Source organism: Acanthochromis polyacanthus, chromosome 22, assembly GCF_021347895.1.
Source record: "Acanthochromis polyacanthus isolate Apoly-LR-REF ecotype Palm Island chromosome 22, KAUST_Apoly_ChrSc, whole genome shotgun sequence".
NCBI lineage: Eukaryota > Metazoa > Chordata > Actinopteri > Pomacentridae > Acanthochromis > Acanthochromis polyacanthus.
In genome coordinates, this window is record NC_067134.1 from 5365562 (window position 1) to 5390488 (window position 24927).

Sequence of the window (24927 nt, forward strand, 5' to 3'; positions counted from 1 at the left end):
GCTCTCTCTCCCTCTCTTTGGTCACCTGATGATCTTCCATTACCTGGACTTCCTCTGTCACCTCCTCCTCCTCTCTCTTGCTCAACTGTTGCACCTCCTCTCTCTCTCTCTCCTCATCTGCGACTGTGCTTCTCCCTCTCTGGTCACCTGCCTCTCTTTCATGGCCTGTTCGGCAATCATATTCTTGAACCTGGTATAAAAAAAAAGCTTAGTTAATGTTAAAATGGTATCAGCCCGGTTAAAAATGACCAGTAAGGTCAAAGAACAATTTGAGGAAATAAATAGATTCAGGTATTTCCCAAATTTCCCAAAGATTCACGAGATGAAGTACAGTACTTCTCTTCCCCTCCTCTGCCACTGTCACCGGCTGCGTGCTCCGCAGCCACCCTGCTGCAGCAGCAGGACGGACATGGAGGAGCGTCTGTTGTCACCATGGTTACCGCTTCAGGCCGACGCAGACATGCCTCTTACTTCAGGATTTAGAAATACCTGGAAAAATGTAGCTTCTGTATATGCTATTGCGTTGTTTGAGCAGTAAAATAGCTTCACTACTGAAAAGATATTTGATGTGGAAAACAGCGACGTTACGACCTCCCCGCTTCCCCCGAGAAATGTAGTTTAACTACGCTGCCATCCATCACTGTGTATTGAAGCAAAGTCAGCAAACAGCCCTTTAAGTTACAATTCAGAGAAAACTGGCATTGGTCCTACACAGTACATCCCCAACTCTCTGGCTGTACCTCACAGGACAAGCTCAAACCAACTCCAGTCACAAATCATCAGCTAACTTAACAAGACAGGTATTTACCTCTTTTTGGTCAAGATATTTCCTTTTTTTTTAGTTGTTGGTGTCGACCAACAATGAAGAATTGTTGTTTGTCCTTTTCACGCTCTTTTAATTTCTTCACGGCCCTGCCGTCTCCATCCATGCCAAATATACAGGGTCAGGGAAGTGAACGTTACGTAGAGGAGGCGCCGCGGGTTGGGTGATACTAAGTATTCAGTAGGGGTGTGGGGGGTTACATTAAGATGATTAAACTTGCTACTGTTTTGTTGGCAAATTATATTAATAATAAAAATCAACAAGATAACTAATGCTTTTATTAAATTGGAAAAAGGTGATTATATTGTGGGGGTTACATTAGCTGAACCTGATTTTTGCGGGGGTCATGACCCCCGTATCCCCGGTGCAAATTACGCCCTTGTCCAGTCTATCCCATAATCAGCAGCAACCTGAAAGGAAAGCACAATTTGGAAGCAAGCTCTTTTATTAAGAAATGCACACTCCTCAAAAAATAAAAAAAAAGTAAATGAGATCAGGGACTCCATGGTATGGCAAAACTTGATTTCATATGTGGGTTGGACAACAAGATGTGCAAGGAGTAAATTCATGAACTATAAAATTGTATAGATATTATTTTACACCATTGAAATATCTATGCATATGTTTATATGTTAAAATTTAAAAATACCAAGTACAGAAACTACAGGACCTGCCACAGCTCTATAAAGAACAGATATTATTGTGCTACTAAACCAAGTATAGCATTTTTGAAATGTCCAGGTTCTCCTAGCCCTCTCTTTGTCCTCAAACTATGGTGAGTCCAGGCTTCCTTGAATGCCTGAAGATGCTGCTGCAACTGTGGGACGTAGGTCCAGTGGAGAGTGAATAACTCCAGTTCATTTTCAGGGTTTAGAAACCCTTCCACTTCCAAACTGAGAAATAGTGTGTGGAACAAGTCAAGGACATTTCCATACACATCTCGCCATAATCTTTCAATTCTGTAGATGAAAAAAAAAATAATAATAATACATACTCTAAATTTTACAACTGCATGTATATAACAGGAATTTCCTTTCCAGTATTTTAAAAATATATCTGATACTCATGATCGTAATTAGTTACATAACCATGTAGCAGCTTTGATTATGTACACTGCGTCCAGTGATGTGGGAATGTCGGCCTGTTCCTCTCTGGCTCACAGCAACATTTTCCTCACCTTTCAGGAAGTTAATATATAAACAGACAAAAAGAAAAAAAGGAACACTATTTTTCAAAAGTTCTGTTCTTTGGTACTTTTGTTGTTTCAATGCAGGAGGGAGTATTGTTGTTAATGCAATATTTCACTTCACCTTATCAGATCTCACAAGAGAATACTAGTGGTAGTATTGGTGGTATTAATAGTAATGCTACTACTAGTGGTAATACACCAACTACTGCTGCTGATACTGTCACTGCTACTACAACTATTACACATGCTGATACTACTTCTACGACTCTAACAGCTACTTATACTACTACTGCTGCTTGTACTTTTCGTATTACTGCTTGTACAGCTATACTACAGCTACTATTAATCGTCTGGTATTTGGTTGTCCAGCTGTTAGCTCATGTTAGTGTTTTGCTAATGGCTAACTAGTTAGCTCTCATAGACCCTCAACAAGATTTAATAATAAAAAAAACGAGCCCAAAACTATTCTTACATGTGGAAAGTTATTCCAAGTTTCCTTGTCTTGATCGTCCGATGTAGTGTGCAACTGTATGCCGCACAATGAGCCGGCATTCTTCTTGTTTTAATTTTCGTGCCGTACACATCAATGGAAAACACTGAAACTTTGCCCCCGCTAGCTTAGCGTCTCCGTAGGCACGCCGCTCAGAGGGGCGTGTCGTATCTAGTCTTCATATGCCTGTGATCAGGAATAGAGTGCCTATATAATGAGAGTGGCGACAACTGGGGATTTGAAGCCATTTTGTTTCCATTCACTCAATATGGGACGCGCAGCGCGAGGTGCACAGTCACGAAAACTATGGATTGTTTACTGATTTCAAGACATGTTTTGGACAAAATAATTTACTCGCTTGTTTTGTCTGGATGTCCAAGGTTGGATTATGGCTGTTTTGTGGAATATTTTCATCTGTGACTAGTTTTGAGCCTTCAAAGGTGAGTTCTGCTGTTTACGTTATTTGCTGTTTGTTGGACAAATGTGTTTATATTACCCGCTGTGGTAATCACATCTGAAAGTGGTTTATACCGGCGGATTCATGAGAATCTAAGCTTTCCATGGGTGTATAATGTTTCTATCATCGAGTTTGCAGCTTCGGTCAATTTAGTAAAATACGTTTTCCCGTCCGCCTGTACGCTGCTGTAGCTGTAAGCATATGGCTAACAGCATCCTCATGCTAACGGCGGCTAACAGCCCAGAAACAGGTGAAGAACACGGAGCCTGTTCGGGTCATATGAGGCTGATAAGTGACTGCAGGTTGGACGGAAAACAGAAAATAGGAAACAGAAAACTGTCAGCTGTTTGTTGAATTCGAAATCATGTGAATGAACAGGGAGGCTGTTGTCGAAGCTCAGATGGGCCGCTGAAGTTTAACGGGTTACCCCGTTAAACTTCAGCGGCCCGTATTTCATGCATCTCCATGCATGAAAATGGTCAAAGTCAAAATAACCACAACTGCCTAAAATCACATCAAACTTTTCTATCTGTCATTCACCCATACATCATAACATGAAAGTACATACATGGGACTAACCTGGCACAAAAATCATGATGAAGTCGGTTTCCATCCCACTCTCCGGACTTTATTTTCCCACAGTTTCATTCTTTCACTACTCCTGGGAAATCTAAACATGTGTAATCCCTTCTCGGATCGATTTGTGCACCCAAAGGCACAACAGCCCGTCATTTTTCAGGTATTTATGAAGCCAAAAAAGTCAGAGAATTACTCTCTGCGTTGTAAACAACGTTAACAGGCATAACCGGCGTTCATAAATAGGAAACAAAATGGCTCCTATAGATCACGTGACCAAAATTTTTTGGACCCGTCATGTCGCCACTCTCATTATATAGGCACTCTAATCAGGAACGACGAGGAAGCCCCGCCTAGAGCCATTTGATTGACAGCTCAGCCCACCAAGTGAAAGCAAACTGATTTGCATTTTATTTCTTGGTGGTTATTTCAAAATGGCCTGACACCATGAAATAGAAAAATGCAAATCAGTTTGCTCTGGGCAGGGCTTCCTTTTCAGGGTGGGGAGTCATACCCGCACACAGGGTTCTTTCCTGACGCCAGCTCCGACCACGGCTGAAGTGAAGTGAAGTGATTCTGCCATCAGACACTGAAAGGACGCTGCTAATTCGGTAAATTAATGTTTATTTTCTTATCAGTGGCAGAATAAGCCGAAGCTCAACGGTGACATAGCTTCACTTCAGCCGTGCTGGGAGCTGGTGTCAGGCAGGACTCCTGTGTTCAGAATCCCGCCCAGAGCAAACTGATTTGCATTTTTCCTTTTCTTGGTGGACTGAGGAAATATAAAGGGAAATAAATAAATAATTAAATGAATAAATAAATAAATGTGGAAATATAAAGAGAAATAAATAATTAAATAAATAAATGTGGAAATATAAAGAGAAATAAATAAATAAAAGGAAAAAGCAGAAAAGGTAAAAGCAAAGACAAAATTTTCCTATTTATTTATTTATTTCTCTTTATATTTCCACATTTATTTATTTATTTCTCTTTATATTTCCACATTTATTTATTTATTTATTTATATTTTGATTTGGCACTCCTATTACTCCATATTGGAGAAGTGCACACAGAGATGGCAAATTGGGTTTCAGAAATAAACTCATACTGAACTTAGAAAAGGATATATTGTTTTTGATGAGCAGTTAATGAAATCAATATTATATCTAGCTTTTTTTCATGCAGGCATGGAACACAAGTAAATTTAAGAATTTAGGCATGGTTCCAACTTTGTGCCAGCTATGTGTTGTTATTGTTGTTCCCTTTTTTCTCAGAGTGAGGAAAATCTATGCCTGTGAGTACTGAATTACTTATCGTTTGTGTTATTGAATTGAGCAAGTACGATGCTGTTGAGTTTGATCTTGGATGCTAACGGTTAGCATTGCAATGCTAACGGTGCTAGTGGACTTTGTTTATATGCGTATAATTGTTCAAAGATGTTAATCCCATATGGAAATGCGGCACAAAAAAGGAATAATCAGTAGACTAAATAAATAAAACTTAGAAGCTGCTTATCATGGTGATCAGAGAAACCTGACATCACAACAAGTCAACACAACAAACAGTTGCAGGAAAAGGGTCCCTAAAACTTGTTGTGCTGATTGACACCATCTCTTTGGGAGTGTAATCAAAAGACGACCTCGTAAGCTTTCAAATGAGCCATACCATGTCGAAATCTATGCATTACAAGGAAAGTTATGAGCAGAAAACTGTGTCTGTGTAATGGTCTGGCATATACCAGACGTAGGTTGTTTACAACTTCACTCCCGTTCCAAGATGGCGGCGCACTGACGCATCGCCAGCCTATGCTGGACAGTGGCGTGAGGCATCTGGTATATCTATGGTCTGGACTTCTGTCTTACCTGAATGTTTCCTATCTGGCTGAGGAGGCTTCATTTTTCTGTCACAGTCTTTGCTCACAATGTCTTCACAAGTTTCACACTTGAAATCTACACAACTCTCCAATTTCTCCAAGGTTTGTGTGTTAAACTGACTTTCTCAAGTGTATGAATTGTTCAGAATATGGAATGTGGTAATGTTGTGTCTCTTGGTATTATCCAACTTCTACCAGACTAGAGCACGAAAGAGACAGAGACGGATTTCCTGCTGCGGCCATTCGAGCCATTTATTTTCACACACTCCAGTATATCAGTGCGCCCTCTAGTGACTCTTTGAAATAATAATGACACCTCACAGCAGGCAGAGATTAGTTCTGTAACCCACAATACATAACAGGTAACAGTTGTTAGTTCTTCTCTCTGACATCACAACGGACTTTTTAAAAATGCATTTACTGTCTTAGTACTTGTTCTCTGTGTAATGACAGTCACGTTTTATCTAATCTATAAAATGACCAAAATGAGACAAAAATGGACAAACTTTTTCAGTGGTGAGAAAAAGACCCAGAGTCTACTGAACGGTCCAACAATGTTATGGGACAGTTCAAATGGGACACAAAATGACCAAAATGGAACATAAAACATCCGACCAAGATAGAAAAATACCATACAATTACAAAATGGACATTAAAAAAAGACCAAAAGTGGCAAAATGGGACTAAAATTAAGCAAAAATGACAAAAACCAGACACAAAAATTAGCAACAAAATGACAAAAATGAGACACAAAATGAAAAAAAGCAATCTGAAACGGGTGTAAAATGACTAAAATGAGAGATAAAATGAGCAAAACAGACAAAAAGATCAAAATAACCAAAATTACAACCAAAAAAACATGAAAAGATGCAACATTTTTAAAAACGGACCAAAAGATGTAAACTGATCAAAATTAAACACATTCTGACACAAAATGAGCAAAATTAGCCTCAAAATGACCAAACTGATCCAGAAATCTTCTCTTACAGTCATGAAACTGTCCACATTTATTCTATTCAACATTCTGAGGGTTTTTACAGAGAGCTTTGTTTTGTTTACTGTCTGTGGACCTGGAAGGAGCAGCTTCATATCTGGAAAAAAGATTCACAATCAACGGTTTGTTTAACAGAAGAGATCATCTTAGTTCAAAGTGGCACCAAATCCATGTCATGTTTGGGTCATATGTTGGCCTTTAACTTTGAGCAGGTGTGTTATTATTTACAGTGTTTATGGTAGAATGTGGCCGTTTTAATGGCAGATCACATGGAAGTAACATGAGCAACCAGCTGTGGGTGCAAGGTCATACACATCACCCAATTCCTGGAGCAGAAAACACAGAGCTACATGCAAATACAATGTGATTGGAACCAAAACATTAATTCTGTCAAGTAAGATGCAGATGTTGAGGTCTCAGAAAGGAGTCAGGCTCATTATGGCCCTAAGATAAAGGTTTTGAAGCAGACAAATAAAGATCTTACGAAGAAACATTATAAGTTAACCATATGATTATGCTTGCTGAAATATATATACATTTTTAAAGTGTTGATTTGATTAAAGTAATGATTCAGATGATTTATTATGTTCAGATTGAGAAGAATGATTTAAGAAGTGATTCTATGTGAAGTAATCCTTGTTTAGGCTCTGTGTGTGCGTACAGGCCTCATAGGCTTTGTGTGTCCAGGCCTTAAGAAAGCAGAAGTGCAGAAAACAACAATCACCATGACTCGGCAGCCACAATGACATTGCAGCCTCCTCGGAAAAAAGGGAAGTTTGGGAAAAACCCAAGAGGGCTGGCTGAAATGTGTGTGTGTTAAACAGAATGTGGACACTGTGTATTTGCTGTAACAACATGACTTCTGTATTACTGCTGTATGTGATGACAAGTCGATTGCATAAGTTAGACGGTGTCAGAGGGCGTACCTAGCCAGAGATGTGTGTAGAGGAGAGCGTATAAGAGCGGCAGCACAGAAGAGTTAGACGGGAGATGTTCGCCGGAGCTGCAAGAAGAGCTGCAAAGGGAACTTGGCCGGAGTTCTGAAGAATCTTCACCTTCCTCTATTGCCCTAGAGACGGGAAGACTACGCGGGACTTAGGCTCCAGAGATCGCTGAGGATATCGTTGGAAGCAAAGTCTTTTTCCGACTTTGTTCAACAAGCGAAGACCACACTCTGCCCAACGGAGAGTCCGAAGAGGTTCTGCAGTTATCCAGAAGAAACCAATAGAGGGGAGAACCGACTACACCCGAAGAGGCAAAGGAGGCAACAGCACTGGGCTGTTCCCCTCCCCGGGGCTGGGAGACCCAGTGACCCACTACAGCCTGAACAGACGAAGGTTTTCCATCACCACCATACCACAGAGCGTAAGCACTAACGTTCCAGCCGATTCCAGAGATAACTGCCAGACCACGATTGGCTTACAGGGTTCCTCCGCTCCCCCCTGCCGAGGGATAAGATCCTTTTGTCCACAAAGAAGACATCGTAACGAGTCCTCTGGACAACTGAGGACTCCTCCCAGACGCAAGTCAAGACCGAGTGATACGGTAGTGGCCACGCTGTTCGCTCTCTCTCCTAAATTTAACAATTAGAGAAGATTGTCAGGTACGCTCAATTTAGTTACTTTAGGATCATTTTTAATCAGAAATAATTAATTGTTTTAATCATGAATTGATGCTGTGCCCTTGCTAAACTTGCTTAATAAAGCGCTTTATTGCATTTAAAGAGAAGCCTAATGAAATTATTATAAACCACTAAAAATCTGCATAGTGGTAAAAAGTTAAGTTGATTGTGTGCATTCAATCCAATGGTTCTTAAAGGTTACTTAGTCCAAAGTGAGAGTGTTTAAACATTACCCCTGAGGTTAGTTCTTTCCAAACCTCTAAAACGAACCCAGGAATAGCACCAAGTGCATGCAAGTCCTTAGAGAGAAGCTGACCGATAACGAACGTGAATGATAGATCAATTCTACTACTTAGAAAGGCTGCTTGGTGGGATAGCATTTATCAGATAAGAGGGGTGAGACATTCGGAAGCAAGGCAGTCAGAACCTGGGCGAGTGTCTCTCGACTCCAGCTTAATTTATTCTGCTGAAACTTGTTAGGTGGAATACAAAAAGGCAGATAGAATCTAACCCTTTAAACGGAGAGCTGGACCAAATTTAACCTGAGGTAAGGGTTAAAAAAGGCTCGACTGGTGAACAATTCTTGTGTTTTAACAATATAATTATGCTTAACCATCAGAGAATCACTGAACCAGCTCTGCATCCAACAGGTTCCTGCAGCCTAGAGGGATCTGAGGAACCATTAAGCTGGAAATTCGCCCTGCTGCTCACTGCCTCCATCCAGACGTCTATCCCTCTACCACTGATAATTCATTTAACTGAATAACCACTTTGAATGATTTCATTAATTTACCAGTCACGTCTGTTAACGACAGCTTTCCTCTTAATAGATTTTACAATTAAGACACTCAACAAGAAATTAGACCAGAATTCTGTGAAGCCGGATCTCAAGGACTAAGTTTGTGGAGGACTTCATGAACTTTTACTGAACCCTGCATGGAGAAATCTTCTTGGCAGGGGTTCAGTCTGTGTCCAGTGTGCATACGCTGGTGTCGTTGTAGGGTTCCCTGTTGGTTGGACGTTGGTCCAGACCTGGCACGTGCAAGGGGGGGGCTGAAGCACCTGCCCCTTTTGCACCTCATGCCCAAAGTGCCCTTTTGTCAAAGTTTTTTTTTTTTTTTTTTTAAGTGTGTGTGTGTGTGAAAATCTGTGCGGTCAAAAATAATAAATAATTCAAACAAAAAAAATAATTCAGGTCTAACCTCAGTCGGTCACATGATCGAGGTAGACGTCAGTCACGGCCCTGCCATGCCCCGAAGCTCACCGTTAGCGCTGCTAATTTAGAAACGAAAGACCCGAAGGAGGACAACCAATGGTCTGGTGCTGCTAATCTTGAAAGGGAAGACTCAAGGAAGGACAACTGTGGTCCGGTGAGTATGTTTTGCAGCGGTACTCGTTTGTACACGGTGTTTTCTTGCAAGATGACTGACGAAGTAAAGTGAGCATCCTGTGTGAGTGTCTGACTCTAACACACCTCTCATCAGTTATAGTTAGTTAAACATCGCTAGTTAACCACACAGCGTGCTGAGAGGATAAAGTGTGCCAGACTTCTTTTTGTTTCTGTATGTTTCTTTTGTCATGGGCAAAGTGCATCAGAGAGATGTATTATTTTACTGTCAGTGAGCTGCAGTGTGTTTCCTGTGTTTCTAGAGGCAATGAGGCAGAGGTTATGTTATTTCACTGAAACTATGCCATGTACATGTATATTCACTTAATTTTGGACTGGAAATTATTGTATTGCAATATAAATACAACAGTAACAATTAGAAGAATTTGAATTGTGATTTTCTCAATCTCTCATTTCAACATATCAGTATTTGTTTAGAACATTTGTATCTGAATGTCTGTGTGTGTGTGTGTGTGTGTATACTTATATATATATATATATATATATATACATACACACACACAAAATTAATATATATGATATCCATAAATATAAAATATATAGCTTTTATGACCTTGCTCTTTTGCGCAAAGTGGATAGTCAAATTCAATAAAAGCACAAATCAGTTTAAATACATGATTTCTATATCATTAAAAAAAATTTATGCTTTATTATCAGCACTATGAATAATAAAGGGCAGATTATGAATCAACCCCATGGAGTAAATCTGTGGTTATACAGTGTATGTCTTGAAAAGGTATGAAATGTCACTGCGTGTGTGTGTGTGTGTATCAGATTGTGGTTTAATCATATTTCAATTTGCAGAGATGCCTCGTAAGGAGAGGAGGTCGAAAGAAAAACAAAAGGAGCTGCGTGAGGCTGCAAAAGGCAGTGGATCACTCACCAGCTGGATCACAAAGAGCACAAAAGGTAAGAATGACACAGGTGTGTCGTATGTTGTGATTTTATGTTTCATTCTTTAAGAATATCTGCTGCTACAATTCACACAGGTATATTGTAGGTATGTTTCTGTATGGTGTTTATGGTGTTTCAAATTCGTGCTCCATGTGCCCCCCTTTGAACTCTGAGCACCTGCCCCTCCAAAGGTCTCTGCACGGCCCTGGTCCAGACTGGTCAAAGCAGCACTGTTCACCATTGGCAGAGTGCTGACAAGTCTGAGAGTTTTGTCCATCTGTTCCGTTCTGCTTGGAAAACAAACACACAAACACAGAGAACGTCAGTGTTTCCTGCAGCATTGAAGAACTGATGCCTTGACTGAGATAGAGAGCACCCCAAATGACATCTGAAGACACTTTTACCTGTTGGAATTTAACATTCAGTTGTCTGATTACGTCAGAATTCCTAATCTAACATACATCCCCAGATTAACCTGGCCCAGAATGTGTCAAAACGAATACAGGTTAGACTGAACGATAGCTGATAGTGTTAACAGAATTCAACTGACCACAGTTGTTCAAAACAGTTTTGAAACAATTTTGCAGCAATAGCCAAAATTATCCAATACATAATTGTGTGTACACTGTGACTGAGACCACTCGTTACATACCTCACTGTGACACTGATTGAATGCTTTCTTTCTGGTGTGGATCTGCTGGTGTTGTTTCAGGGAACCCAAAGTTGTAAAAGTCTTCTTACACTCGTCACATCTGTATGGTCTCTCCCCAGTGTGGACACGTTGGTGAATTTTGAGATGTGCAATGTAGCTGTAGCGTTTCCCACACTGGTCACAAATGTATGGTTTAACCCCAGTGTGGGTCACTTCATGAGCTTTTAACTGCGAGTACAATAGAAATGGTTTGCCACAGTAATCACATGCGTACACATCATGTCCAGTGTGGATGCGTTGGTGACGTTTTAATCTCTGTTGGGAGCTGAAAGTTTTCTCACAGGAGTCACAGTGGTACCGCTTTCGACCAGAATGGGGGCATTGATGGATCAACAACTGTTCATGTTGAGTAAAGGTTTTCACACACTGATCACAGTTGAATGGTTTAACTCCGCTGTGAATGAGTTGATGACTTTTTAAGTTACTCTTCTGAGTAAAAGCTTTTCCACACTGATCACAGTTGAATGGTTTAACTCCACTGTGAATGAGTTGATGACTTCTTAACGTTTTCTTGGTAGTAAAAGCCTTTCCACACTGATCACAGCCGAACAATTTCACTCCACTGTGAATGAGTTGATGATTTGCTAGAGTACTCTTGTGAGTAAAAGCCGTTCCACAATGATTACAGCTGAATGGTTTAACTCCACTGTGAATGAGTTGATGACTTTTTAACTGACTCTTGTGAATAAAAGCCTTTCCACACTGATCACAGCTTAATGGTTTAACTCTACTGTGAATGAGTTGATGGCTTGTTAGATTACTCTTCTGATTAAAAGCCTTTCCACATTGATCACAGTTGAAAGGTTTAACTCCACTGTGAATGAGTTGATGGCTTTTTAAGTGACCCTTCTGAGTAAAAGCTTTTCCACACTGATCACAGTTGAATGGTTTCACTCCACTGTGAATAAGTTGATGTTTTGCGAGATCACTCTTCAGAGTAAAAGCTTTTCCACACTGATCACAACTGAATGGTTTGTCCACAGTGTGAATACGTTTGTGAATTCTTAGCTTTGTTGCTGTGACAAAAGTCTTGCCACATTGCGCACAACTCAGTGATTCATCTCTTTTTGCTGTTTTTGCTGAACCATCCTTATCCTCCTCAGAGGTCCGACATCTCACTCCATTACTGCGTTTACATTTCTGTAGCAAAAGAAAGATAAAAACAGAGGCAGTGATGGAAGAGCAATCATGAAAAAAATGGTACCTAAAAGTCTCAATTCCATGTAGTTGGACATGAGGCTGAAACAAGATCATGAATCTACAGACATGCCAGCAGCTTTGTCATTAGAAACCTAGAAATGTGTCAACAGCACACACACAATGTCAACAAAACTATTTTCACAGACCGATAGTTTTCAGCTATCTGCACGGTAGTTTTAGAATATTGGGTAGTAAAATCTGTCGATCACCGTGAAAAACAAAGCAGAGCTGGGACTGATGGGATTGTACCACCAGGATCTCTTGATCCTCAGACTTTCCGTTAAGTTACATTACTGGAGAAATGTACAATATGAAAAGCATACAACATCAATGTCCAAATTTAGGTCTTAATGGCAGCAGGGTCAATTCAGACCACCAACACTTTCTGGTTTCTCCTTGGGGATCAGATGTTGATACAAGTCCAGGAAAGATCTGTAATTCTGCCACTGAATTCTGGATTTGACCTGAACGACCCGGGAAATTTGTTGTGCAGCAGTTACACAAGCGTTCACCATCAAACAACAAAAGCAACAAAACAGTAAAACAGTTAAAGGAATAGAAATGATTAAAGGAAATGTTTTACAAATGTAAAAAGCACAGTAAAACAATTACAAGCAAAATAAAAGCCATTTAAAGAAAAATCTAACAAAACATAAGATAGACAGGGACATCGGCACCAATCTTGGTCATTTAGTCAGACGTAGTAAAAGTTTTCAATAAACGGCCACCGATGTAATCAGGTAGAGGACTTTTCTTTGGTCTGCACTGTTTGAGACACCAGATTACATTGCCCACATCAAGAAAGGGATTCTGTGGAGAGGCTGACATGAGACAGTTTTTAGTCTCAGCATGTTTAGCCCTAAAATCATGGGAGTCAAACCTGACAGAAAAACTGTTTAGACTTTGAGCCAGCTCTAAATCAGAATTATAACCACTGAGCTGAACTCTCTCATTGACACATTAATTAGTCCCAGTTATGTGTCATGCCGTCCCAGACTGAACTGAGGTTGTTCATTTTGAGCTGAGACTCAAGTTTGTCTTTGTATTGTCTTTTGTGGGTCCTGATCTCCAACTTTATTTCCTTCTGTCGGTTATACAGATTTAGTGTATTTCCTTCTCTGAAGACTGTTTTCTTTCTGTACAGTAGGTCTTTAAGCTTCTTAGAAAGCCATGGCTTAGTGTTTGGATATAGTTTAACAGTTTTTTTCAGGAATAACACTAGTTTCACAGTCTGTGACCCAGCTGCTCACAACATCAGTCCGTTCATCAATATCAGCTGAGGACTCCTTAAACACGTCCCAGTCAGTAACCTCCAGACATCCCTGCAGAGTGTGACAAACTTTCACTCTGATGTTCTGCACTTTGCCTTGCTTCAGTACAGTGGTAGACAGGGATAAGGAGGATGCAGTTGTGGTCAGAGGAACCTAGAGGAGAAGCACCTTTCACACTGTTCAAACAGAGATCAAAGATTTTGTCTCATCAAGTGGGACATCTGACGTATTGATGGAAGTCTCTCAGTGTTTGTTTTAGTGTGCAGTGGTTCATATCTCCCAGACTAATGTTAGGTGCATCCGAGGAGTTGGACTGAAGTCTCTGGATGACCTGATGGATAAGCCCACAGGCATTTATTTCACTGGCCTTTGGATGGATATAGACAAGTTTCAAACATATTTGGGGAAATTCCTGAGAAAGATATAGAGGGCACAGTGAAACAGAAAGCAGTTCTAAGTCAGTAGTGCACAGTTTCTCCAGGACAGTGTCAGATTTGCACCAGCGCTGTCCATTTGGAAGATCCACTTGTGCCCAAGCTTTCATTTGCTGGCTGATGTTGCCTCAATATTTCCACATAATGTTCTATCCTCTTGATGCCATCTATTCCATGAAGTGCACCAGTCCCTCCTGCAGCAAAACACTCCTACAACATGGTGCTGCCACCCCCCATGCTCAGCCAGAGGATGGCCTGTACTGAAAGGTCGTTTGCTTTTCTTCTGGACTTGATGAGCACATTTCCCTCCAAAACAATCCTAACCTTAACCAGTCTCCATCTTGAGCAGTAGGATGGCTTGACATTCCCATGGCGTTGATCCGTGCATGTAATTGTTTGGACAGACAAACCTCAAACCACAGCAATCTGGAAACTGCACCCAAGGATGAACCACAACTGTGGAGGCCCACAAATGTCTTCCTGATGTCTTGGCTGATTTCTTTAGATTTTCTAATGTCGTCACACAAGGAAGCAGTGTGTTTGAGGTGTGCCTGAAAATACATCTTAATCTATCAAAAGCTTTCAAAGCCAGGGCATCGTTATCTTGAAGGAATAGCAATCTTAGTGGATGCAAACTTCTGATTGTGAAAAAAATAATACAAATTTTCTTTAAAAAAAAAAACTCTTTCGTTATTCCGGCATTTAAAGATAATTTTCGTCATCTTAACTGACAAAACAGCAGAAGCATTGCCAGATTTAATGTCAGATCGTGTAAATTAAAAAAAAGGGTTATGTGTCGTTTATACAGTGTAAGTAAACTTCTGGGTTCAACTGTCTGAATTTCTTGAGAAGGAAAAGGCTGGTAAACTCACAATGCTCAAAAGTAGTATTCTCTACCAAAGAAAATGCTGCTCTTTACCTTCCTGAACAACTTGCTTGAAAAACAAGACTTTTCTTCTGTTACTTATCTTCATCACCATGTAAGACATTTTCATAAAGTATGATCAGCAGCTAGTTCAGCCTCAAACAAAAACAAGCAGCTTCCTAGCAGTCCACCATTATATCCTCAGTACAGTTGCTTCTGCAGAGCTACATCTCTCCAGCCAACGTCACCTGGCTTTGGTCGGCCCATCTAACCAACTGGAGCAACATTTGAAATAACAAATGAATGACAATAATGTTACAGTGGTATGTTTCTCACTTTCTGTGAAGAATCAGCGCTGATGTCCGTCCGTGTTCCGCGCTCCAGTCGGAAGGTGATTTCTGTTGCATTGCACGCTCACTTCCGCTTTTGATGACGTATCATGCTCAGACGACTCGTCGACGCGTCGTTGGTTGCAGCCCTCGTCAACACCACAAGTGTTCAGTTGGCTGAAGAGGGGTTTTGGATCTGTGGAAATCTATGATCATTTCCTTTGTCTTTGAGGCGTTGAGTAGCAGGCAGTTTTTGTGACACCAGTCACTGAAGGCACTTATCAGATCTATGTATTCAGCTTCATGTCCATTTCTGATACATGCCACGATAGCAGTGTCATCAGAGTATTTCTGAATGTGGCAGGACTCAGTGCTGTATTTCAAGTCAGATGTATACAGTGTGAACAGGAATGGAGCCAGGACTGTTCCTTGTGGAGCCCCAGTACTACTCATTAATGTCCCAGAAACACAGTTCCCCAGCCTGACAAACTGTGGCCTTCCTGTCAGGTAATCTGTGATCCATGAAACACAGGAAGGATCCACTCCCATCTCTGTGAGCTTGTCTTTGAGGATGGTGGGTTGGATGGAGTTGAATACATTTGAAAAATCAAAGAACATGATTCTCACATAAACTCCAGGTTCCTCCAGATGAGACAGGGCACGGTGAAGCATGAAGAGGATGGCATTATCCACTCCAGTGTATTTTTTGTAAGCAAACTGCAAGGAATCTAGTTTGTCTTTGACCTCAAGCCTCAGTAGACGTAAAACCAGCCGCATCAGAGTTTTTATGATGTGTGAGGTCAGGGCAATAGGTCTGTTGTCATTTAGTTCAGCCGGACATTTGATTTTTGGTACCGGTACAATACAGGATGTTTTCCATAGAGCAGGCAGCCTTTGCAGGTATGACTGTGTCTCAACAGAAGCTGATGTATTCAGTTAAACAATCAACCTGTCTGTCAATGTTCATACTGTCCTCATCTGTTTCCAGAAGCACATTCCAGGCTGTTGATTCAAAGCAGTCCCTTAGAGCTTCACTAGCTTGAGGAGTCCATCTTCTGATTTGGACTTTAGTTGCAGACTGTCTCAGCACACAAGGTTTGTAACAGGTCTGCAGATAAACCAAGTTATGATCTGACCTGCCCAGTGGTGGTAAGGCAGTAGCTCTGTAAGCTTCTTTGACATTGGCATACAGCAGGTCTAGGGTTTTATTCTCTCTGGTATGGCAGTTAAACTGTAAATCCAGCCAGATGAGAGGAGAGGCTGATATGATTGAAATCTCCTGATATTATTACAAGCGCCTCAGGATGTTGATACTGTATCCGAGCTACAGTATCATGCAAAACATCACATGGAACCAAGTCAGTTGCTTTGGGTGGAATGTTTACAAGTATTGCTTTGATGTGACTGAACTCCCTTGGAACATAGTATGGCCGAAGTCCATAGTCAAGTCCAAGATTGTGAAGAAAGTAATAAAAATTCTCTCTAAAAAAAAAATCTCTTTCATTATTCTGGCATTTAAAGATAATTTTGGTCATCTTAACCGACATAAAACAGGAGAAGCATTGCCAGATTTAATGTCAGATCGTGTAAATTTAAAAAAAGGGTTATGTGTCATTTATACAGTAAGTAAACTTTAGGGTTCAACTGTCTGAATTTCTTGAGAAGGAAAAGGCTGGTAAACTCACAATGCTCAAAAGTATTATTCTCTACCAAAGAAAATGCTGCTCTTTACCTTCATGAACAACTTGCTTGAAAAACAAGACTTTTCTTCTGTTACTTATCTTCATCACCATGTAAGACATTTTCATAAAGTATGATCAGCAGCTCGTTCAGCCTCAAACAAAAAACAAGCAGCTTCCTAGCAGTCCACCATTATATCCTCAGTACAGCTGCTTCTGCAGAGCTGCATCTCTCCAGCCAACGTCACCTGGCTTTGGTCGGCCCATCTCACCAACTGGAGCAACTTTAGACATTTTAAATAACAAATTCATGATAATAATGTTACAGTGGTATGTTTCTCACTTTTTGTGAAGAATCCATGTTTCCTCCGTTGTTGAGCTCAGACAAAATGGCTGCCAACGTTCCTCTGCTCCTCCGTCAGACTCTCCTCCTCCTGCCAATCACCTGTCACATCAAACACATCTTCATTAGGATACCACTCTATACACAAGTGTCAGAGTGTCCCATATGTTCATCAGCCAACACAGAGGACACATTTCCACTCAATAGTTCACTTTTAGCTCTTTTCAGTTTCACCTAAAACTGATACAAATGAACTTAAACTGTTTATTTTGCAGTGGTCGCAAATTCATGAGATACAGAGGTGGCAACTTCCATAAGTCCATACGCTTAGTTGATAGATTAAGGTGAAAAACCTTTAAACAGAACACAAAAGGACAATGTTCGCATTACTGCATTCAGCAAATAGTAACAACCATTCTTCATGTACATTTTCACCACATTGGCAAATGCTACTCCACTCAATTTATGTTTGTCAACCTCAACACCACATAAACTGAAGCGACAAATCATGGCACGAGCAATATTCAACCCAATACTATACCACACATGAATTTATCTGCATTTTAAAGAGTCGATTTTGAATCGCAGTTTAACAAATTACTCCGAGCATTTTTATCAAAAAATGTTTTAACCATTTTATACTTTTTACTTCATGGTTGTAAAATATTGAAAGTGCATAAAGTGCTTTTAAAGTGCAATCCTTTCCAGATCCAATAAATAAATAAAGGGCATCATAAAAACCCACCATTACAAACAGGATGAATTCACTGGTCTGAGCTGGAACCCTCTAATTAGCACCAATTAGCCTGCAATCTTATTTTCAACTGAACAATTACAAAACTCACGGCAATTATTGGTAAACAGACAAAGTTGACAACAAGCCGCTCGTGCTTGACGTCGATCTCCGTGGCTAATGCTAATGCTAACACATACTGCAGTGGCACACATCGGCAGCTTAAACAGTCTTTTAGAGTCTCCAGAATTCTGCTCTTACCGGCTGCAACCCGGATTTTGGATATGAAGGCAATCCTGCACAGTTTGCCGCAGATCTTGATGCTTTCCCAACAGAAACTCATGGACACTTTGTTTGAACTCGGTCATTCATTCTCAGTTCCTCCTCAGTGCTGCGTGTGTCCCCTTTTTGCCGCCGGTGGCAAACCTGCAGCCGCAGATTGTTTCCGCCCCAGCTGAGTGTAGGACCTGTGCGTAAATGCTTCTCCTTTGAGTTCTCAGCTCCTTCCAGATTGACTTGATACATAGACTGCTTTGCATTCTGTGTCACCTGTACCTTCAGAGCTCTGAATAAAAGAACAAAAGATTTATTGCAAAGAACAAAAAGGTTTTGCCTCCACAGCAGCTTGTTATGAAAATGATTGTATTTGATGATTGAATGTTCTTCTTCATTGTAATACTGTGTGATGTGTGCTAAAAGAGGAACAAGGACACGAACTATCATCAATATTATTTCATCTTACATGTCTAATTTAAAAAAAATATGACATTATCTAAATATGCACTACTGTTCAAAAGTTTGAGGTCACTTAGAAATGTCCTTTTTCTTGAAATCAGTTCTTTTCAATGGAGATAGCTTTAAATAAATGATAAATCAAGTCTAGACCTTGTTAATGTGGTAAATGACTATTGTAGCTGGAAACAGCTGATTTTTAATGGAATATCTCCATAGGGGTACAGAGGAACATTTCCAGCAACCATCACTCCTGTGTTCTAATGCTACATTGTGTTAGCTAATGCTGTTGAAAGGCTCATTGATGATTAGAAAACCCTTGTGCAGTTATGTTAGCACATGAATGAAAGTGGGAGCTTTCATGGAGAACATGGAATTGTCTGGATGACCCCAAACTTTTGAACGGTAGTGTACAGAAGGATATGGAAATCATAACGCAGTGTTTGAGCGGTCGTAGGTGAGCTGGTGTGCTAAGGATGAAGAGTGGAAAGGCACTTGGTCCTGATGATATACCTGTGGAGGTATGGAAGTGTCTCGGAGAGGCAGCAGTAGAGTTTGTGACTGGGTTGTTCAACAGGATCTTACATAGTGCGAAGATGCCCGAGGAATGGAGGAGAAGTGTGCTGTGTTCCTCTGACGCTCACTTGAACTAAAAGCATTTGAGCTGCACAAAGTGTGAAATGAGAGAGGAAGCAGTGAATCTCCAAACTGCTGACAGACTTTCACACATTATTGTCCAGTGAAAATCAGCTTTTTGTGCAGCCACATTTGATCCTGATTTGAGTCTTTAAGTCCTGTTCCAGTGATGAAATGAGAACTTCCTTCATCTTGTGTGTGATGGAGAAGAATAAAGGGCTGTGGCTAAAAATCCTGACTCTGAGTTCTTCATTACAAACACACATTCTATCAGCTGGTTATTATTCATCTGCTTTGTTCTACTCAACATGGAACACAGAGATCAGAACAGGTAGAAATTTAAATATAAAACATCATTTATTTTATAGTTGTAAATTTGATTAAATAGAATTAAAAATGTCAACAAAAAGATCAGATCTTCATAATTTATCGTCTCCATAATGTAAAGTCACTTCTGTTCACCTTTTTGGTTCTGAATCAGAGAAAGCAGCATTTTCTCATCAATTCTGTCTCGTGCTTTAATCATTAATGTTTCAGGTCATCCTTGTTATTGAACTGTTTTCCATCATTATGAACTTTTCTTGCCATAAATCTCCATAACTTTCTGATGGGATTAAGGTGTGAGGACTTGGCAGTCAGTTCATCACATCTAGATCACTCTTTCCAAAGTATTCTGTGCTCTTCTGTGGTTTGTGGTAAATTCATCCTGAAATCCTTCCATTTCTGTCCTCAATATTCTACCAAATATGAAAGATTCCTTTGGAAGCAGATCTTCAAGGATTTTAGATTTGATTTCCAACAATCAGAATGTTAGAAGTTTCCCTGTTGATCATATTTTACTGATAGTTTCTCCCAAATGTTTCAGCTCATTTTTACTGGAATATTCTGAAGTAAAGTTTGTGTTTTCTGGTGAATGGATCAGATCTCACATTTAGTTTCAATCAAACCCTGAGGCTTCTGGAAAATACACACAGCTTTAAAATAATGTTGGATCATCTGCTGACTGTGTCATTATTAAATGATTTTAGAGTTTCATTATTTTAACCCTCGTGTCGTTTTAAAGTTTGAAAATGTGGAAAATAATGAATATTTTCACAGTGAAACTTCTGATGTCCACATTTTCTACATTTTTGGGAAATTTTTTTTAACATTTTTTGGTGGAAAAAGAAGAAATGTTTCTAAAGAACATTCACATAAAAATCAACCAAAATCCAGTAAATTCTCTGGATTTTGGTTGATTTTTATGTGAATGTTCTTCAAGAAAATATCAGAAGTTTTACTGATAAATATGGAATCACTTTAGATATTTTTAGGATTTATTGGAAGATTTTTACTCATTTTTTAAAAAAAATTTGCAGGAATTTTCTTGCCAAATTAGGGGGTTTTTTTTTTAAATAAAACTTTGAAGGAATTATTGGAATTTTTTTCCTGAAGGTTTTTGCACATTTTCATAAATTTAGTGAATTTTTTGCTGAATTTCTGGATTTTTTTCCTGTTTTTTGGTGGCGTAAATGAAGCCAACAGGAGGGTTGATATCCAGAGCTAATAATAAACAGCAGAGGACTGATGGGTCTCCTTGGTGTTTGCTCCTGTTAACATCTCATCTTCTAGTAGTTCCACATTGAAGGAATTCTGCTGGACAACATTGAGAGCATATGAATGAATTTTCCATCCAAAATAATGCAGTGAATGTCAAATAAAGTGGTGTTGAAGCTTGTCAGAAGCTTTCAATGAATGTAGAAAGAGTGTAAAAGCAGCATCCTCTACCAAATGAGCACAATCCATCAATCATCATCAAAGTGTCCAAATTCCAGAGAAGACATGAACTGCAGATTGTAAATGAGTCAAAGTATCCATTTAAAATCATTTCTAGACCATGATCACAAAGTCAAATACGAGATTGTTCTTTTGTCCTTTTCTGTCTCATTTTCACAATATTTTGTCTGGTTTTTGTCTCATTTTTTGTCTTATTTAATCTGACTTTTGTGGTTTTGATCCTGTAGTAAAAAGCGGTCCGGCCCACTTGAGATCAAACTGGGCTAAATGTGGAACCTGAACTAAAATGAGTGTGACTCCCTGATTGAAAGCTTCTTTGAATGCTTCAAACAGTCATTCTCTAATATCAGCCCAGAAAAACGGATCAAAGTTGGTTGTAAGTCCATCTGGAGCCGCTGATTTCCCCAAAGACATTTTCATTCCAGCTCTATCAATCTCTCCAAACACGTGCTTTTAAAGTCAGTCTGAGGAAGAAATGCTTTGACTTTTGAAAATAAATAAGTAAATTTTTTATCCTTGCGGTAGTTTTATCTCATATCTTTCTCATTTTATGCATATTTGTGGTAGTTCTGTCTCATATGTCAGTTATTTTATGTAGATTTCTGGTTGCTTTATCCATTTCTTGGTGATTTTATTCCTATTTGTGATAGTTTTAATACTAATATTTAAATGAGTCTGATTATTCTCCATCATTTCTAACACTGTTGGCTCTAAACCTTTATATTTCTACATATTAGTGTCCCTCTATGATCAGTAATACTGGAGGGTCTGAACCTCAGTATTTAAACTGCTTCATTTCTTTTGTCAAACCAATCTGATTTATCTGCAGGAAAAACTGATTTCAAGAAAAAGGACATTTCTGAGTGACCTCAAACTTTTGAACAGTAGTGCATATTTATATAATGTCATATTTTTTAAAAAATTAAACATGTAAGATGAAATAATATTGATGATGGCTCGTGTCCTTGTTCCTCTTTTAGCACACATCACACAGTATTACAATGAATAAGAACATTCAATCATCAAATACAATCATTTTCATAACAAGCTGCTGTGGAGGCAAAACCTTTTTGTTCTTTGCAATAAATCTTTTGTTCTTTTATTCAGAGCTCTGAAGGTACAGGTGACACAGAGTGCAAAGCAGTCTATGTGTAAAGTCAAACTGGAAGGAGCTGAGAACTCAAAGGAGAAGCATTTACGCACAGGTCCTACCAATGATGTATATATAGAGCTTGACCGCTCACTGGCCGCTGAGAGGCGGTAAATAGGAGCTGACTTCCGGTAGTGGCAAGATGGGGATTTCATATTGGAACGCCAGCACGGTATGTGACTTTGTGTTGCGTGATTTACCAATGTACAGTAAACTTCTGTGTTAGAATCAAGTCACAATGCTTGAAATACGTTGAGAACACCAGACCAGGAGCCCCTAGACCAGCACTGGCAGGATTTTTCAGTGACTGCAGCTGAGCAGACTCTCCTCAGGAGAGTTCCCCAGTTCGCTGTCATGCTCATGGCTCGCCATTCCCCGTGCCTGTGGTCTCACTGTGACCTGGTGACGGATGACAAGGCTATTTTTGTCATCAGAAAATATGTGTTAATGAACTAGAAATCTGTTTGAGAAGGTGAACACCACGGCATGATCATATGTGACACTGACAAGTGCATACGTCACTGCATAGCACTTAGCAGTTAGCACTTCTGCTAGCTCCTTCAATGCCACCAGTTTGTGATTCCTTCTCTGGAATGTAAGTGAAAGGAAACGTGCTGACACTCACCTTGCAATCATCACATCATGAACCTGTTAATTTAAGTGTCTCTGTTGTTATGGTTTCAGGTGGATGTGGCTAATATCTGACCATGGTGAAGTCGTGTGCTGCCATCTCCTGCACCAGTCGATTTGTAATATTTCCTTTCATAAGTAAGTGGCTATTTTATTTGGGACATTCTGCCTCAAATTTGCTCTGCTTCTTTGTTTGCAAACAGAAACTCCTTCTGACCTTGGCTTGAGTGCTGCACTCAGCCAGTTTAGCTGAATCACTAACTGTACAGTGTAAGCTGGTGTGACTATCAGTATTCAATGACAGTCACAGTGCATCATTGTCTATGGATGTATTATAATATGCCACACATTTCAGGTTTCCCAAGCAGTCCAAGGACAACACACTGAGAGATCAATGGATACAGGCCATCAGTAGAGAAGTGGTGGGGACCAAGAGGAGATGATCATAATTATGTATGCAGCAACCATTTCAGGGAGGAGGACTTCATCCTCTCAAAACATGCTCAACACAAGCTTCTCAGGCCAGGGGCTGTACCATCCCTCAATCTGGGGAAACCAGAGAAAAAGGTTATGTTCCTTAATTGTTAATGGTTGCTCATTATTTCAGTTTAGTTCTTTTCTTGTCAGTTTGTGTGGCTATGAAAATGATTCAGGATCGGTTTTTGGCTTTCATAGTGATTTGCAGCCATTCATTGTCATAATGTTTTCTTTCAGGTATTGGTGAAACAGAAACAAATCTTTTGGGAATTTGTCATGTTAATTCTTTTATCAAATGTTTTAGATCGCAGTGAGGACAACCCAAAGCAGCCCGGCAGCAGTGGCATTATACCAGCACATGGACATGGAGCCTGAACAAGAGTCTGAAGAGGGCAGTACTGCTGTTAGTGAACACCATGCATACTGTACAGACATTGACAACCTGAAGAGGAAATATGACGATCTAATTGTACAGCTTGAAAAGCTGAGGCAGGACTTCAACAACGCCAAACGTAGAGAGAAGCACTGCAGAGTGACGTTGGAGGCCATGTTAGCTAAAACCAAGGAAATACAAGCCCTGTCTGATGATGCTCATTCCATGCTTGATGCATATAAAGGTATTCCTTGTTTAGAAGTACATATGAGTGACGTGCAGCACATTTAAATATAATTATGTAACTGCACATTGCTCACCCACACAGTGCACTAGAACTGAGATCAATGTTTGTTAATGCAACATTATATAAACAATTTTGCGGCTGTGATACCCAACATTCATGTGGAAACTATCTAAGCTATTAACTATGTTTGATCACACTTAATTTTCAAGTACAGGTAAATTGATGTTGATAGACCCTGTTTCTTTACCAGAATAATGTCATTTGTTTGTAACTCCACAACACCTGAAATTGGGACATATATACAACATGCATTTAGGTTGAATATTTATGAAAATTGCAAACTAAACTCAAAGGGTTGACTGAACTTTGATGGTTCCTCATGAAGCATGATGTGCTGTATAAATGCCGTCTACATACTGCAATCTGCCTGAAAGTTTGTGATTGATCACAGTCCTGTGATGACATCCATATGCCAATGTGCACTCAGTCATAGCGTCACCTGCTGTAGAGGAAGTTACAAGTTTTACACTTTAATGTTGTACTATACTTTTAATAAATTTATCTGCACTTTTTTTCATTTACTTTAAATTAACTTCTTTTCTATTGGTTGTTGCAATTAGTGTCTGATATGCTTTTATCTTTTTCCATTTCTTGTCTTCTTTTGGCTGTTTTACTCAATCAGTTTTAATTATTCTAGAAATGAGTGTCCATTGTATTCAATGAACCTTTTCTGATTAAAGTGACTTCATTTTTTATTACACTACTTACTTTATTTTTTACATTTTACTCTGAAAAACCTCTGTGTATGTTAAGGTACTATATAAATAATGTTGCTTGATTTCTTGCTCAAGAACTTTTTTGCAAGCTGTTCTTGTTGACGTGTTTGTGGAACTTTCATGAAAGTTCTTTGACATTTCAGGTCTCAGTCATCTGCTTCACATTTAACAGAACAAAAGCAAATTAAGCTTTTCATAGGATCTTAATTCGTTCATTGTTTTGAATTCCACAGCTGACT

At 39.6% G+C, this 24927-nt stretch overlaps 1 protein-coding gene and 1 long non-coding RNA gene across 12 annotated transcripts in view; one reads left to right on the top strand and one right to left on the bottom strand.

Annotated features, from left to right (window-relative positions):
• Window positions 1–5634: 5634 nt before the first annotated feature.
• The window catches only part of LOC127532009 (zinc finger protein OZF-like), a 51650-nt gene continuing 32357 nt past the window's right edge, over window positions 5635–24927 (bottom strand). For 4 of the 11 annotated variants that reach the window (XM_051942954.1, XM_051942956.1, XM_051942955.1 and 1 more), the window contains 3 exons: window positions 10978–12177; window positions 10542–10615; window positions 5635–9055 (listed from right to left, as the gene is read on the bottom strand). In XM_051942954.1, coding sequence (XP_051798914.1) covers window positions 8911–9055; window positions 10542–10615; window positions 10978–12177 — 1419 coding nt within the window. In that variant the 3' untranslated portion in view covers window positions 5635–8910. Of the gene's footprint in view, window positions 9056–9118; window positions 10616–10977; window positions 12178–17158; window positions 17261–17903; window positions 17925–18152; window positions 18315–24927 lie in introns of those variants that run through there. The other 7 variants (XM_051942951.1, XM_051942950.1, XM_051942952.1 and 4 more) reach the window with 6 other exon arrangements.
• On the top strand, window positions 22251–24672 carry LOC127532072 (uncharacterized). Its single transcript, XR_007939324.1, has 4 exons — window positions 22251–22357; window positions 22870–22953; window positions 23171–23382; window positions 23597–24672. It is a non-coding gene; the product is annotated as an uncharacterized LOC127532072 (long non-coding RNA).